At 30.4% G+C, this 10,837-nt stretch overlaps 1 protein-coding gene across 1 annotated transcript; it reads right to left on the bottom strand.

Moving 5' to 3' along the window:
- Positions 1 to 4,173: 4,173 nt before the first annotated feature.
- On the bottom strand, positions 4,174 to 6,103 carry LOC120082183. Its single transcript, XM_039037439.1, has 5 exons — positions 5,784 to 6,103; positions 5,611 to 5,683; positions 5,086 to 5,137; positions 4,893 to 4,962; positions 4,174 to 4,430 (listed from the first exon to the last, which is right to left on the bottom strand). The coding sequence occupies exons 1-5, from the start codon at positions 5,880 to 5,882 to the stop codon at positions 4,344 to 4,346; spliced, it is 381 nt and encodes a 126-aa protein (XP_038893367.1). The 5' UTR covers positions 5,883 to 6,103; the 3' UTR covers positions 4,174 to 4,343.
- Positions 6,104 to 10,837: the final 4,734 nt, after the last annotated feature.

Below are 10,837 nucleotides of genomic sequence, written 5' to 3'. Positions count from 1 at the left end.
TTTACACCTCTTTATGATGTGGAATTGCTTGCACATGGGTCTTTGACTGTATGGCTCATTATTGTCCGTAATTGAGGTAACAGTACCGAGACACGTTCAAAATAATTCCATAGGCTATTATTGAGAGAGGACCATCTTCCATTTATGTTCTATAGATGTATGTTCTCTTTTTCGTCGAGTTCAAATTTAAATATCTAATCTTTGGATTTATTACTTTTCCAGGATAATGTGTATTATTTTTAAATTTTAGCTAATTGATTTGTGTATCTAAAGTTTGCACTTAGTTTGAAAGTCAGATGTAAAATTGAGATACTTTCGTTAAGGCCAATTAGCAGTGTCGATTATTTTCATGACGGTTAGCCCAGAGATTGATCATCATTCCCGCAATTAAGCATAAAATGGTTAACAAGAAATATGGAAGTGTTTATACAAGTGGAACTTTTATTACCTACTACCTAACTTCATTTTGTATTCATTTGGTTTTTGGTTTTTGAAAATTAACTCTGTTTCTCTTATGTTTTACCTTTCTTGAATAAAAGAGTAGAATTCTTAATCAAAATTCAAAAATGAAAATAAATTTTTTAAAACTACATTTTTTTGTAGTTTCTCATAAGTTGGTGCTTTATTTTTTAAAATATTGGTAAAACTAGATAACTAAACAAGATATTTAGGGGGCGTTTGGCTGTGAATAACGGTAAAAATAGTGTTTATAGGTTTAATTTTTAAAAACTAAAAATCAAATATCAAATATCAAGCGAATCTCGGTTAGTGTATACATAAACACACATATTGATGTTTAAAAGAACAAAACACGTTAAAAATTATTTATTTTGTTAAATAAAAAGTAAATGCTAATAAACATAAAATAAGTTAAAAAAATCATAATTAATATTATACTAAGCTTTTTTACATCCCTAACATTGTTAGTCAATATTTTATGTAGCAATAGATTTGTAGAATAGGCAGAGTAGGAGGCTTTAGATCTATCGGACATTTCGATTATTGGTGACTCTCGACCGTTCTCTTGTGAGGAATAGTTAAAGATTCTTTTTCTTTTTTTTTTTTTTTGCTTCTAAGCTAATGGAGTGGGTCACAAGAGATACTTACTTCCCTTCTAGCCATAACAAGAGAAAGGCCAAGTGGAACAAGTCAAGTGGCCTTTTTAGTTCATGTAATCTTTGATATTTGGTTGGAGATTTTAATGCAATCTATTCCATGACTTTGTTTGAGTATGTGGTTTGTGGATCTTTTTTTATTACTCAATGGAAACTTCAATTTGTTTTTGAAATCGAGTACTACTCTCATTAATTGAACGTCATGTCAGTATTCTTTAAAATGATGTAAGGTCTAACAACATTAAATATATTTTTTATGAAAAAAAATTATTTGTAAACAAATAAAGTAAGTACTGCAGAAGTATAAGAAATTTTCTCCGTTCTCTTTGTACATCCGTGTTTAGCCGCTAGCCTAAATTGCTAAACTTGTGCTATTTGAAAGGGATCCTTTCCCCAATTCCACATGTTGAAGATTGGATGGAAGGTTTTTGTAGGGAAAAGTTAAGTTTTATTGAGGAGATTGAGTAATACCAAATCTTAAACTTCAAGAGTGAAAAGTGAACAATCTAAAGAAAATTAGGATGGTTAAACATAAGTTCTTTAATAGACTTTCATACTTAAAACAACCTAGAATAATCTTATGGAAGGCTCTCTTTGTTGATAGAAAAAAAAGGGTTGTGTGCGAATTATGAGTTGTAGCTGATATTGCCTTCACTCCTTTCACCTTTGTATGCTCTAAAAGGGAGCCAAGACCTTAATTTCATGGATTTACCTTCACCAGCTACTTCTTGTAGGTCAGAGTAAGGAGTGACTTAAAAGGCTTTTTGCTGTGGTTGCAGGAGGGTTGTGTTATGTGTTAAGTCTTGATGAGAACAAATGGATATGGTCCTAATGGTTTTTGGTTGGCATTTTTACTAAAGTAATTGGGATGGTGTGAAAGATTAATTATTTAAAGTGAAAAATACTTATGCGTTGTTTGGACTATACAAATAGATGTCCTATAAAAAGTTGTCATGTGATAATTTTTTTTTTAAAAAAAAAATTGTGTGTGAAAAAATGGAGAACATGAAGCACCAGCAGATCCACGTAGGGGTCAGGGACACGTGTCCCCCTCAACTTATAGTTTTTTGTCTTTTTAATATAGATTTTTAAGTAATTATTTAAAATATATATAAACAAATTCAATTTAGTAATTGAAATCTGCAGATAGTGGTTGAGGGACACATTATGTATGTTTTGGTATGTAGTAGCTTCTCCTCCTCTCATGTGATCTCAAAAAGGAATTTAAGTTTTAGTCATAGAGATTCTTTTCAACCTAAAATTTCATTCTCAAGTCTTTACAACATTCTACTGAAAATGTATTGTTCATTTTTTACACAATTTTTTAGATTCACATTACTTAGTATATATTTATTTTATTATATATCATACCATTTACAAGTAAGATTACATAGTGCTCCTATATAAAATTTTCGGATATTGACATGTAATTAGGTGTAACTCAAATCATGGTTCATTTAAAGCCTTTCTGACAACTATTTGAGAGAAGCTCCCATCATGAATGAAGAAAAGCTTTATTATCCTCTTGCTTGCTCTCAAAGGAAGGTGAGGTAGCTAATGTGAAGGATTTTTAGGTCCACCAATTTGTGGCCATATGACTCTTTCAAAGATGTTGGCCGCAAGAGATTGGGGGCAGTGGATCCTATGTTGCATGGAAATAAATTGTCAATCAAATTCTCACTATTGCTATTCGTCTTTTCTTCTCGCTTTTTTTAATACATCCATAAATGTTTGGATTAACTTTCTCTTAAGAACTATAATATCAACTTGTTTTCAAAATTGATTTTGAGAAAGTAAGAACATGTTTGATAGAGTATCCAGATTCTGTTTTATGTTTTTTGATTCATCGAATTCAACAAATATATGTTTGACAGACAATCCGAATTTTATTTTTGAAAACTATTTTCGAATTTTGTGCTCCAAATAGTACAAATTTTGGAAACAATAATTTTATGTTTCCATTGTATCCAGATTATGAATTTTAAAGTGCAGAATTATATTAAATAAAGATGAAAACATTTAGAAGTAGAATATATCATGTTATAAACTCAATTCATTTTTTGAAAAATAAAAAATATGTATTATATAATATATTATAAATTATATAATATTACAAAAAAAATTAACATAAAACATGTTCATAAATAAATTAATAATAGTTTATTGTCATCTAATATTTAATGGGTAATAACAACAATTTTTATAATTTTTAAATATAATACCTATCACATTTTAAACAATTATTTAAATTAAAATTCAGTTTTTTAATCCACTCCCAAACACATATCTGAAAACATGAAATACAGGTATGTTCTCATTGAATATCTTAGATGTATATTTTCAGATTTTCTATCAAACATGTCCTAAACGATCGTGTAGGCTAGGAGTTATTTGACAGATCCTTGGAAAATAGATTATAAACTGTCCTGCTACTTCCTTTCTATCCATTTATTGTCTTTCATGCAATGATGCACAAGAAATTATTGGCGTTAATATGACCGACAATTATGCTATTTAATAGGGACCTTTTTAAATATAAAAATATTTACCCTTTATAAAAAAAAAAAAAATCCAAAAGTACACATCACTTTTGAAATTTTTTGCTACAATGTGCAAATATTTTTGAAAATTTTCAATTTATAAGAATTTTTCTATTTATGTTTAATATATAAAATAAAAATATTTCAAATATGTATCAAATAGCATGTAAGTTAATAGAAATACTACTGTCACAGCCACACTGCGATAGCTTCATTCATTATTTTCAAAATACTCATTGAAATTCCTTTGGCTCTAGGTTTGAACATGCAAATAAGGTTCAACGATGGGGAATTTTGTGAGGGAGCCTCAGATATTACTTCATAATTCGAACCTAGTCATGAGATGAAAGGTTGTCACCATTCAACTCTCATAACCGGCCAAAAAGGGAATGATTTATTTGAAATATGAAAGTGAAGATGTTACGTATATCCGATGCCATAGACTTCTGGTAGCATCAGCACAAAATATTAGTTAGCTCAATTGAGTATGATCGCCTCATGTATAGAACACTAAAGAATTCATACTTGTAAAGAGAGATTTTGAATTTATACTAACCAGCAAAAGATTCTATATTGACATTTACAAAACAAAAAGGGAAAGACCCTAGATTAAAAAAAAAAAAATGTGATAATAAAACTATCGTATGCCAGGCAGTGCTAAGATACTAATCCATATGAGCAATTTGCCTTAAGACTCTTCTTTGACGAAGAAGGTTTGTGGTAAGCAAAAATCCTCCTCGTGATTCAGAATTTCCATTTCCTCATCGTCTGGCTTCTGAATACAATGTGATGTGGAAAACGAAGCAACATTAGAACATATATCCCATCAGTTATTACAATGATGACTTTTGGACTGGAAAGGAAATAGGACTCGATCTAATGTTATTAAAACGTAAATATGAAATATGTCAAGATAAATTTGCTAATCAAGCTGGAAATGGTATCTTCTTCAAAAAGAACGTGAATATGATGTTTATCAGATCAGATGTAAAATCAGAAACGAATTTGGTATGTATGTACCAGAACATGTCACAAATTTGTGGCCCTCCACAATAAATATGGTTATTAGGAATGAACAAAAATTTTCTTTCGAAAAGAGTGAATTTACGAGCCAATTTTCTAGCTCATATATATATATTTATGCTATTTAGATTATCTTCCTTTTCAAATAAAATGAAGCCAGCAGCTTAAAAAAAGAAACAAGGGAAAAGAAAGAGGCATTAGTGGTTCTTTTTACCAGCATCTCCAGGTTATAGAACCGATCCAACAACTGTAGAACCTCATCAGAAGAGAACTGACGATCAAAGCTGTAACAAGAAGATGGTAAACCAATAGAGTATTATACAAAAGCAATTGTAGAAGCCACTAGATTTCATCGTCAAAGTTCAATAAACTATGTAAAAGAAGGTGGTACATGGGGCAGAGAAAACCTTCTTCGCAGAAATTCCATCAACCCAAAGAGGACGAAATGGCGATGTATGCCTGTACGAAAAATAGTGAGAATTCATTGACAGAAACTCATGTGTTGGGAAAATAAAAGGACCAATAAACAAGATACAATCATCTGAAATCATGAGCAACCGCATTCCGGGAAGATGAATTTAATTCGTTTAGTACACTCTTGTAGTCATTTCTCAACCGTAAGAATGGCTGCCTCAATCGTAATTTCTAATCCTCCATATCACTTTTTATCAGACAACATAAAATAATAATAACAGTAACGAAGTTGATCATTATCATTGAATACACAAATTGGAAACAGGTTAAATTCCCAATAAGCAATCCTATAGGAGTTTTGGGGTTTTCTCCTAATTTCATTGGTCAATGAAATGTTTTTCATTAAAATAAAATTAAAATAAAGGATTCTTGAACAGACTCAAAAACTGATAAAGTATTCACATTAAGATATTACATACAATTAAAAACCAGAAAGAGCAGTGTTACAGAAAACTTGCCTTGGAGTTTGACTAGTGGATAAATTTCAAGAGCTTGCAAGAGTTTGAGTTCTAATTCAATCTGGGGTTGCTCCTATCCATAAGACATAAAAAACAATAACAAATTCAAATACTTGCAGTTATAAAACAATGTCTGAAGAAGAAGAAGAAGAAGAAGAAGAAGAGAGAGAGACCTTGGGGAGAGAGGAAGCGGAGGACGGTGGAGCTTTGCATGGAGAATGTACAGACATGCCGTCTTGTTCTTCCTCTCTCCCTTTGCCGCCGCTTTCCATCAGTGAACTGTTAATCGCGAACGATGTTCTGTGACGAATAGCAATGCTTTGAGGGAGTTTCTTGGTTCGATTTCTTGAGTTTCTTCCTCTTCTTTGTGTTTTCCCTCCAGATTGAACCGAATTTTGTAATTAAATTCTTTTCTTTTCGTGATTTCTTGTTAGGGTTTTGGCTGTTTCATCCGCGGGAAGGGAACGGAAACGACGACGATGAAACTTGTTTTCCGTTGCCTTCTTTACATATGATGGGCCGGCCCAACATGTTACACGTCCATATTCAAGATCGTGGGCTTCTTCTTCTCTTAGGTTTGACTCATTTGTTCATCGCACGATTCAAGTTAAAAAAAATAAAAATTAATTGCATTGCATATTACTTTTAGAAAGGATAATAAAGTGTATAGTAACATTTTTTAAAATTTACAAATATATATATAAAAGAAACTATCAGTGATAAATTCTATCATTAATAGACTATCATTAGTGATATGTTTATCACTAATAGACCTCTATTAACGATCGACAGCAAAATCTAAATTTTTTATTTTTTATATATGTAATTTTTTTTTATATTGTGTTATATTTATAATTGACTTAATTACTATATTTATAACGGTAAAAAAAAAAGAAAGAAAAGAAAAGACTAATTTAACTGAATTTTGAAGCAGTGATGAGTAATTTTGTGCTTAAAGGAAGTAAGAGTAAATGAATAATCCACCTGAATAATGAATAAAATAATAATAGTAGTCATTAGTTTATTTTATTTTAGCGTAGCTAAATTTTGAAAGCTATTTAACCACTAAACTTTTTAAAAGGAAAAAAAAAAAAAGTAATTTTGTTTAAGAAGAAGAACAAATAACTCACTTAAATATTGTATCAAATAATGATAATAGTCATCTTTGGAAACTATTTAGTTTCTAAACTTTTAAAATTACAATAATGAAGTTGTGTTTTTCCTATTAATTGACCTTACTATTAAATAAAGTAATAATAATTGTCCTTCTTTTTTTTTTTTAATTAATGAATAATTATGTATAAAAAATAGTAATTGACCTAAATATTGAATTAAATAACGATAATAGTTGTCGTTAATTTTTAGTACAATAAATAGGATAGGAGAGATATGAACTTCCGAATACATGAAAAGCAGTAAATGTCAATTACCACTAAACTATATTTACCTGGAGGATAATGATGGTTAATTAGGAAAAATTTCAAGCATGACTTTAAACTTTTGGATTTTGCAAATATAGCAAATAATCAAATTCTATATTTAATTTTTTGTGCATTCCAAATCTACCCTAATTTTTTGGGTGGCTACTACTTATTTTTCTCCCATATTATCTCCCCCAATTTCTCCCCAGCTAATGAAATTAAGAAAATTCCTAAGAGAGAGAAAGAGATTAAGAGAGAGGGCAGAAGTTCTCGTTTTACTTTTTCTTTTTAATGTGGGTTTACTTCCTAAGTTCTTTTTTATTATTTTAATAACATATTGTCTGGTTTGAAATATGTGTGCATACCAATGTACATCATTTTTAGTATATAGTTTGATATATCTCAAAATTAATTTTTAATTTTCTCTCATGTATGCATTTTCAAATTTTGAAACATCTTTCTTCTCTCTTGATCACCATTTTTCTTCTCTCTTTAAGATCATCATGTAAGTATTTTTTTTGCATTTTTATCTGCAAACCAATTTTTCATCTTCGCCATACAATGTATTTTATTTTTGTTCGATTTCTTTTTTTCTTTTTTATTTGTTTTTGTTCGATTATTGAACATCTTTGTATTCCTTTTTAATTTTTCATTCTGATTTAGGTTTTAATGAACCGTGTTATTCTTTGTTTTGTTAATGATTTAATGGTATATCAGATGTAACTTATATATCAAATTTATATTTAAATCAAGTTTTAATCATTTTGTTTACTTTAAAATTGGTATCAACAGTATATTTAACATCAATCAACATTCAAAGTTTCATACCCCGTCCTAGATTATCTAACTTGAACCTAAGATGAGATGTGATGACAATAAACCCCAAACATGCAATGGAGCCTACCATCAAAGTTACATGCTTGAGATGTATATAACAATTCATGTGGGCTCTGACTTGCACTTTAAACCATGTCTTTATTATAATCTATATAACGTATTAAACTACTAACAAATATAAACACCACCTCAAAACTCCAGTTATTTACAATAATTTTACTTCTAACAAAAGCACGAGTACATACAAAAGTAGACATGTAAAATTGTATGAGACAAGTGACAGACGTCACATCATCAACTGGAGACTCAAGAAGTGCTACATGGTAGGAAAAATAAAGGAAGAAAGGTTGAGCTAACTAGCCCAATGAGTGGTGTTTTTATTAAAGAAATACTATAATAATAGTATAAAATCTATAAAACACTTATTGAAAACCCCAAATAATAGAGATAGAATAAAATTAATTCTATGACAACATAATTTTCATCAATCAACTGTAGAGAAATAAACATGAGTACTTGCTATTGAAAACATAAACATGAATAACATAACTTGCCACTAAAATTAGTACCCAAGCATGGTCATACTATATACGGAAGAACTTGATGTATATAGCAAGGAAACATGGTCATACCATATACTGAGCAAGCTCAAGATCCATAGCAGAGCAAACATGGTCATATTATTCACCGATTAAACTCAAGGTAAATAGCAAAGAAAAACATTGTCATACATGCACGCAGAGCAACCCTCCAAAAGGCATAGCACCCCAATACACGACCCAAAGCTTATGTGTGTACCGAAGTGAGTCCCAAAGACCTCATGTATATCATGACTATACTACGGAAACACATTCACGTGATCGTGAACCACACACCACAAGATCTTCTGCACTATTCTCTCGAACCTTAGATTGAGTTGTGGAACTCAAAATGAACTAAGATTAGATAAGAAGTTTAGTGGAGAAGACAGTTTTTCTAGGTTTTGTTGAAGAACTCTTCTTCAATCTCTCAAATCTGAAAAACTCAACTGCATGACTTTTTCTACAGCAAACTCAAATGGTTTTCATCATTCTTCTCATGCAATCACATTGTTGTTGGGGTTTATGTCCTAAATCTCGTAGGGTCCTATAGTTTGTAAACTTTGTATGAACAAACTCTTTATGTGATTAATAAAATATATGATATTTTATTCACTTTGTCTATAAAATATGTGATATTTTAGTTGCATTAACCATAAATCAATAAACTAACATCCAAGGTTATCTTTGTAACTTAAACATGTATGTGGAGACATACGAGTGGATCATGTTTAAGTGATAACTTAAATGATCTGTAGTAAATAGATAAGGCTGGGTACCTTATCCTATGACACTACAAGTATGGTCTACTTTGTAGGTGTTACAATTGTTGTAAAATATTACAAATGATCTGATCCTGATCATTCATGTATTAGACATGCGAGTGGGAATATTCTATACAAAGAAGTTTGTATAAGACTGGACCAAGAAATGTTTAGTCTCATAATATAACGCCGTTCATAATAGAGACTTACATTTCACCTGGATGACCATAAATAACATGACCTGAATCCTGAGTGAATTGTGAACTCTTGCCTATGAGGGCGGACCTTTGATTTGTATAGTGAGAGTGGCCAGATCGCCGACTCAACAAGCCTACCATTTTGGGGATTCGTCTGATTGGGGAGCTGTGAACACAGCTACACAAGGAATTCACTCCTTCCCTGAAGTAGGGGTAAGTAGATAAATTGCTCCCTTAAGAGCTGATTCCGGGTCTTGAATAATGTGACGTCACACCCTCTCCTAACCCGAGAGGGGTTTAGTTATAGTAAGAATATGATCTATCATTAAAGGAATCAGTGGTACTTAAAAAGTTAGATGTAACTATAGGGGTAAAATGGTAATTTGGCGTAGTTGTACTTACGAGCAATTTGTGAAGGGTCATTGTACTATTGATTGGTTATATCCAATAGACACAGAAATATATTTGTAGTGCGAAGAGTGCAGCTATCGGTCTTTAGTGGAGTGTCCGACAGTTAACGAATGGTGAGTAATGTAATTAAAGAATTTAATTAATTATTCATGTATTTCAAGCTACAGGTTCATAAGGTCCCCTTGGTAGCTCAAAAAAATTTAGTTGAGAATCAGTTTTTTGGGTTAGTTTGAATTGTTCAAATTAATAGAGGGATTTAATTATATATAATATAATTAAATTGTTTCAATTATATATGATATAATTGTCATAATGTATTTGATACATTATAGTTTAATGGAAGGAAATAAATATTTGAATGAGATTTAAATATATTTTCTATGAATTAGATTCATAGTTGTTAAATTTAATATAAATATGACTTAAATTAAATGCCATAAAATAAAGAAAAGAAACTATAGTTAATATTGTATATGATATAATATTAAAACTATAGGTTATATGTTATATTTGATATAACATATAATTTAATATAAATAAAATATGATAAGTTAATTATCATATTTATTTATATTATTTTATTATTATCTGAATAATAACTTCCCCATCTTTTCTCTTCAACCACTTTAGTGAGTGGTTATTAATTTTATGGCAAGAGGAATAAAAGAAAAGTAGTTTTCTCTTCTTTCAATATATATATATATATATTTGCTATTGCAGATTGAGCGATTGAGAAAAGTTATGTGTCCGTGTGTTCTTGTGAGAATTCTTAATCTACATCCTCCACCAAAAACTTATCCCTCCTAACCAAAATAGTCAGTGTCCACCACTTCTGGGTTCTCATCCCGGGAATACCAAGGACTTTTTGTGGTTGTAACCGGTTTGTTTGGTTCGAGAAAATCTTGAAGAAGGTCTTCAATAAGTTGTTGGTTCGTGACTGTTCGAGGGAGATTTTGTGAAGAAAAAGGTCTTCAAAGGTAATGTATCTTCTTGTAAAAACATGTTGTAATTTATTTTGA

This window comes from Benincasa hispida, chromosome 7 (genome assembly GCF_009727055.1).
Source record: "Benincasa hispida cultivar B227 chromosome 7, ASM972705v1, whole genome shotgun sequence".
Lineage (NCBI taxonomy): Eukaryota > Viridiplantae > Streptophyta > Magnoliopsida > Cucurbitales > Cucurbitaceae > Benincasa > Benincasa hispida.
Note: the sequence above shows the minus strand (reverse complement) of the source record. Positions and strands in the feature narration are given on the sequence as shown.

Coding starts and splice junctions, on each gene's coding strand:
- LOC120082183 (XM_039037439.1), bottom strand. CDS start 5,882: ATGGAAAGCGGCGGCAAAGGGAGAGAGGAAGAACAAGACGGCATGTCT. Junction 5,138..5,610: donor TCCACTAGTCAAACTCCAAG/GCAAGTTTTCTG, acceptor TTTTTCGTACAG/GCATACATCGCCATTTCGTC. Junction 4,431..4,892: donor TCTATAACCTGGAGATGCTG/GTAAAAAGAACC, acceptor CATTGTATTCAG/AAGCCAGACGATGAGGAAAT.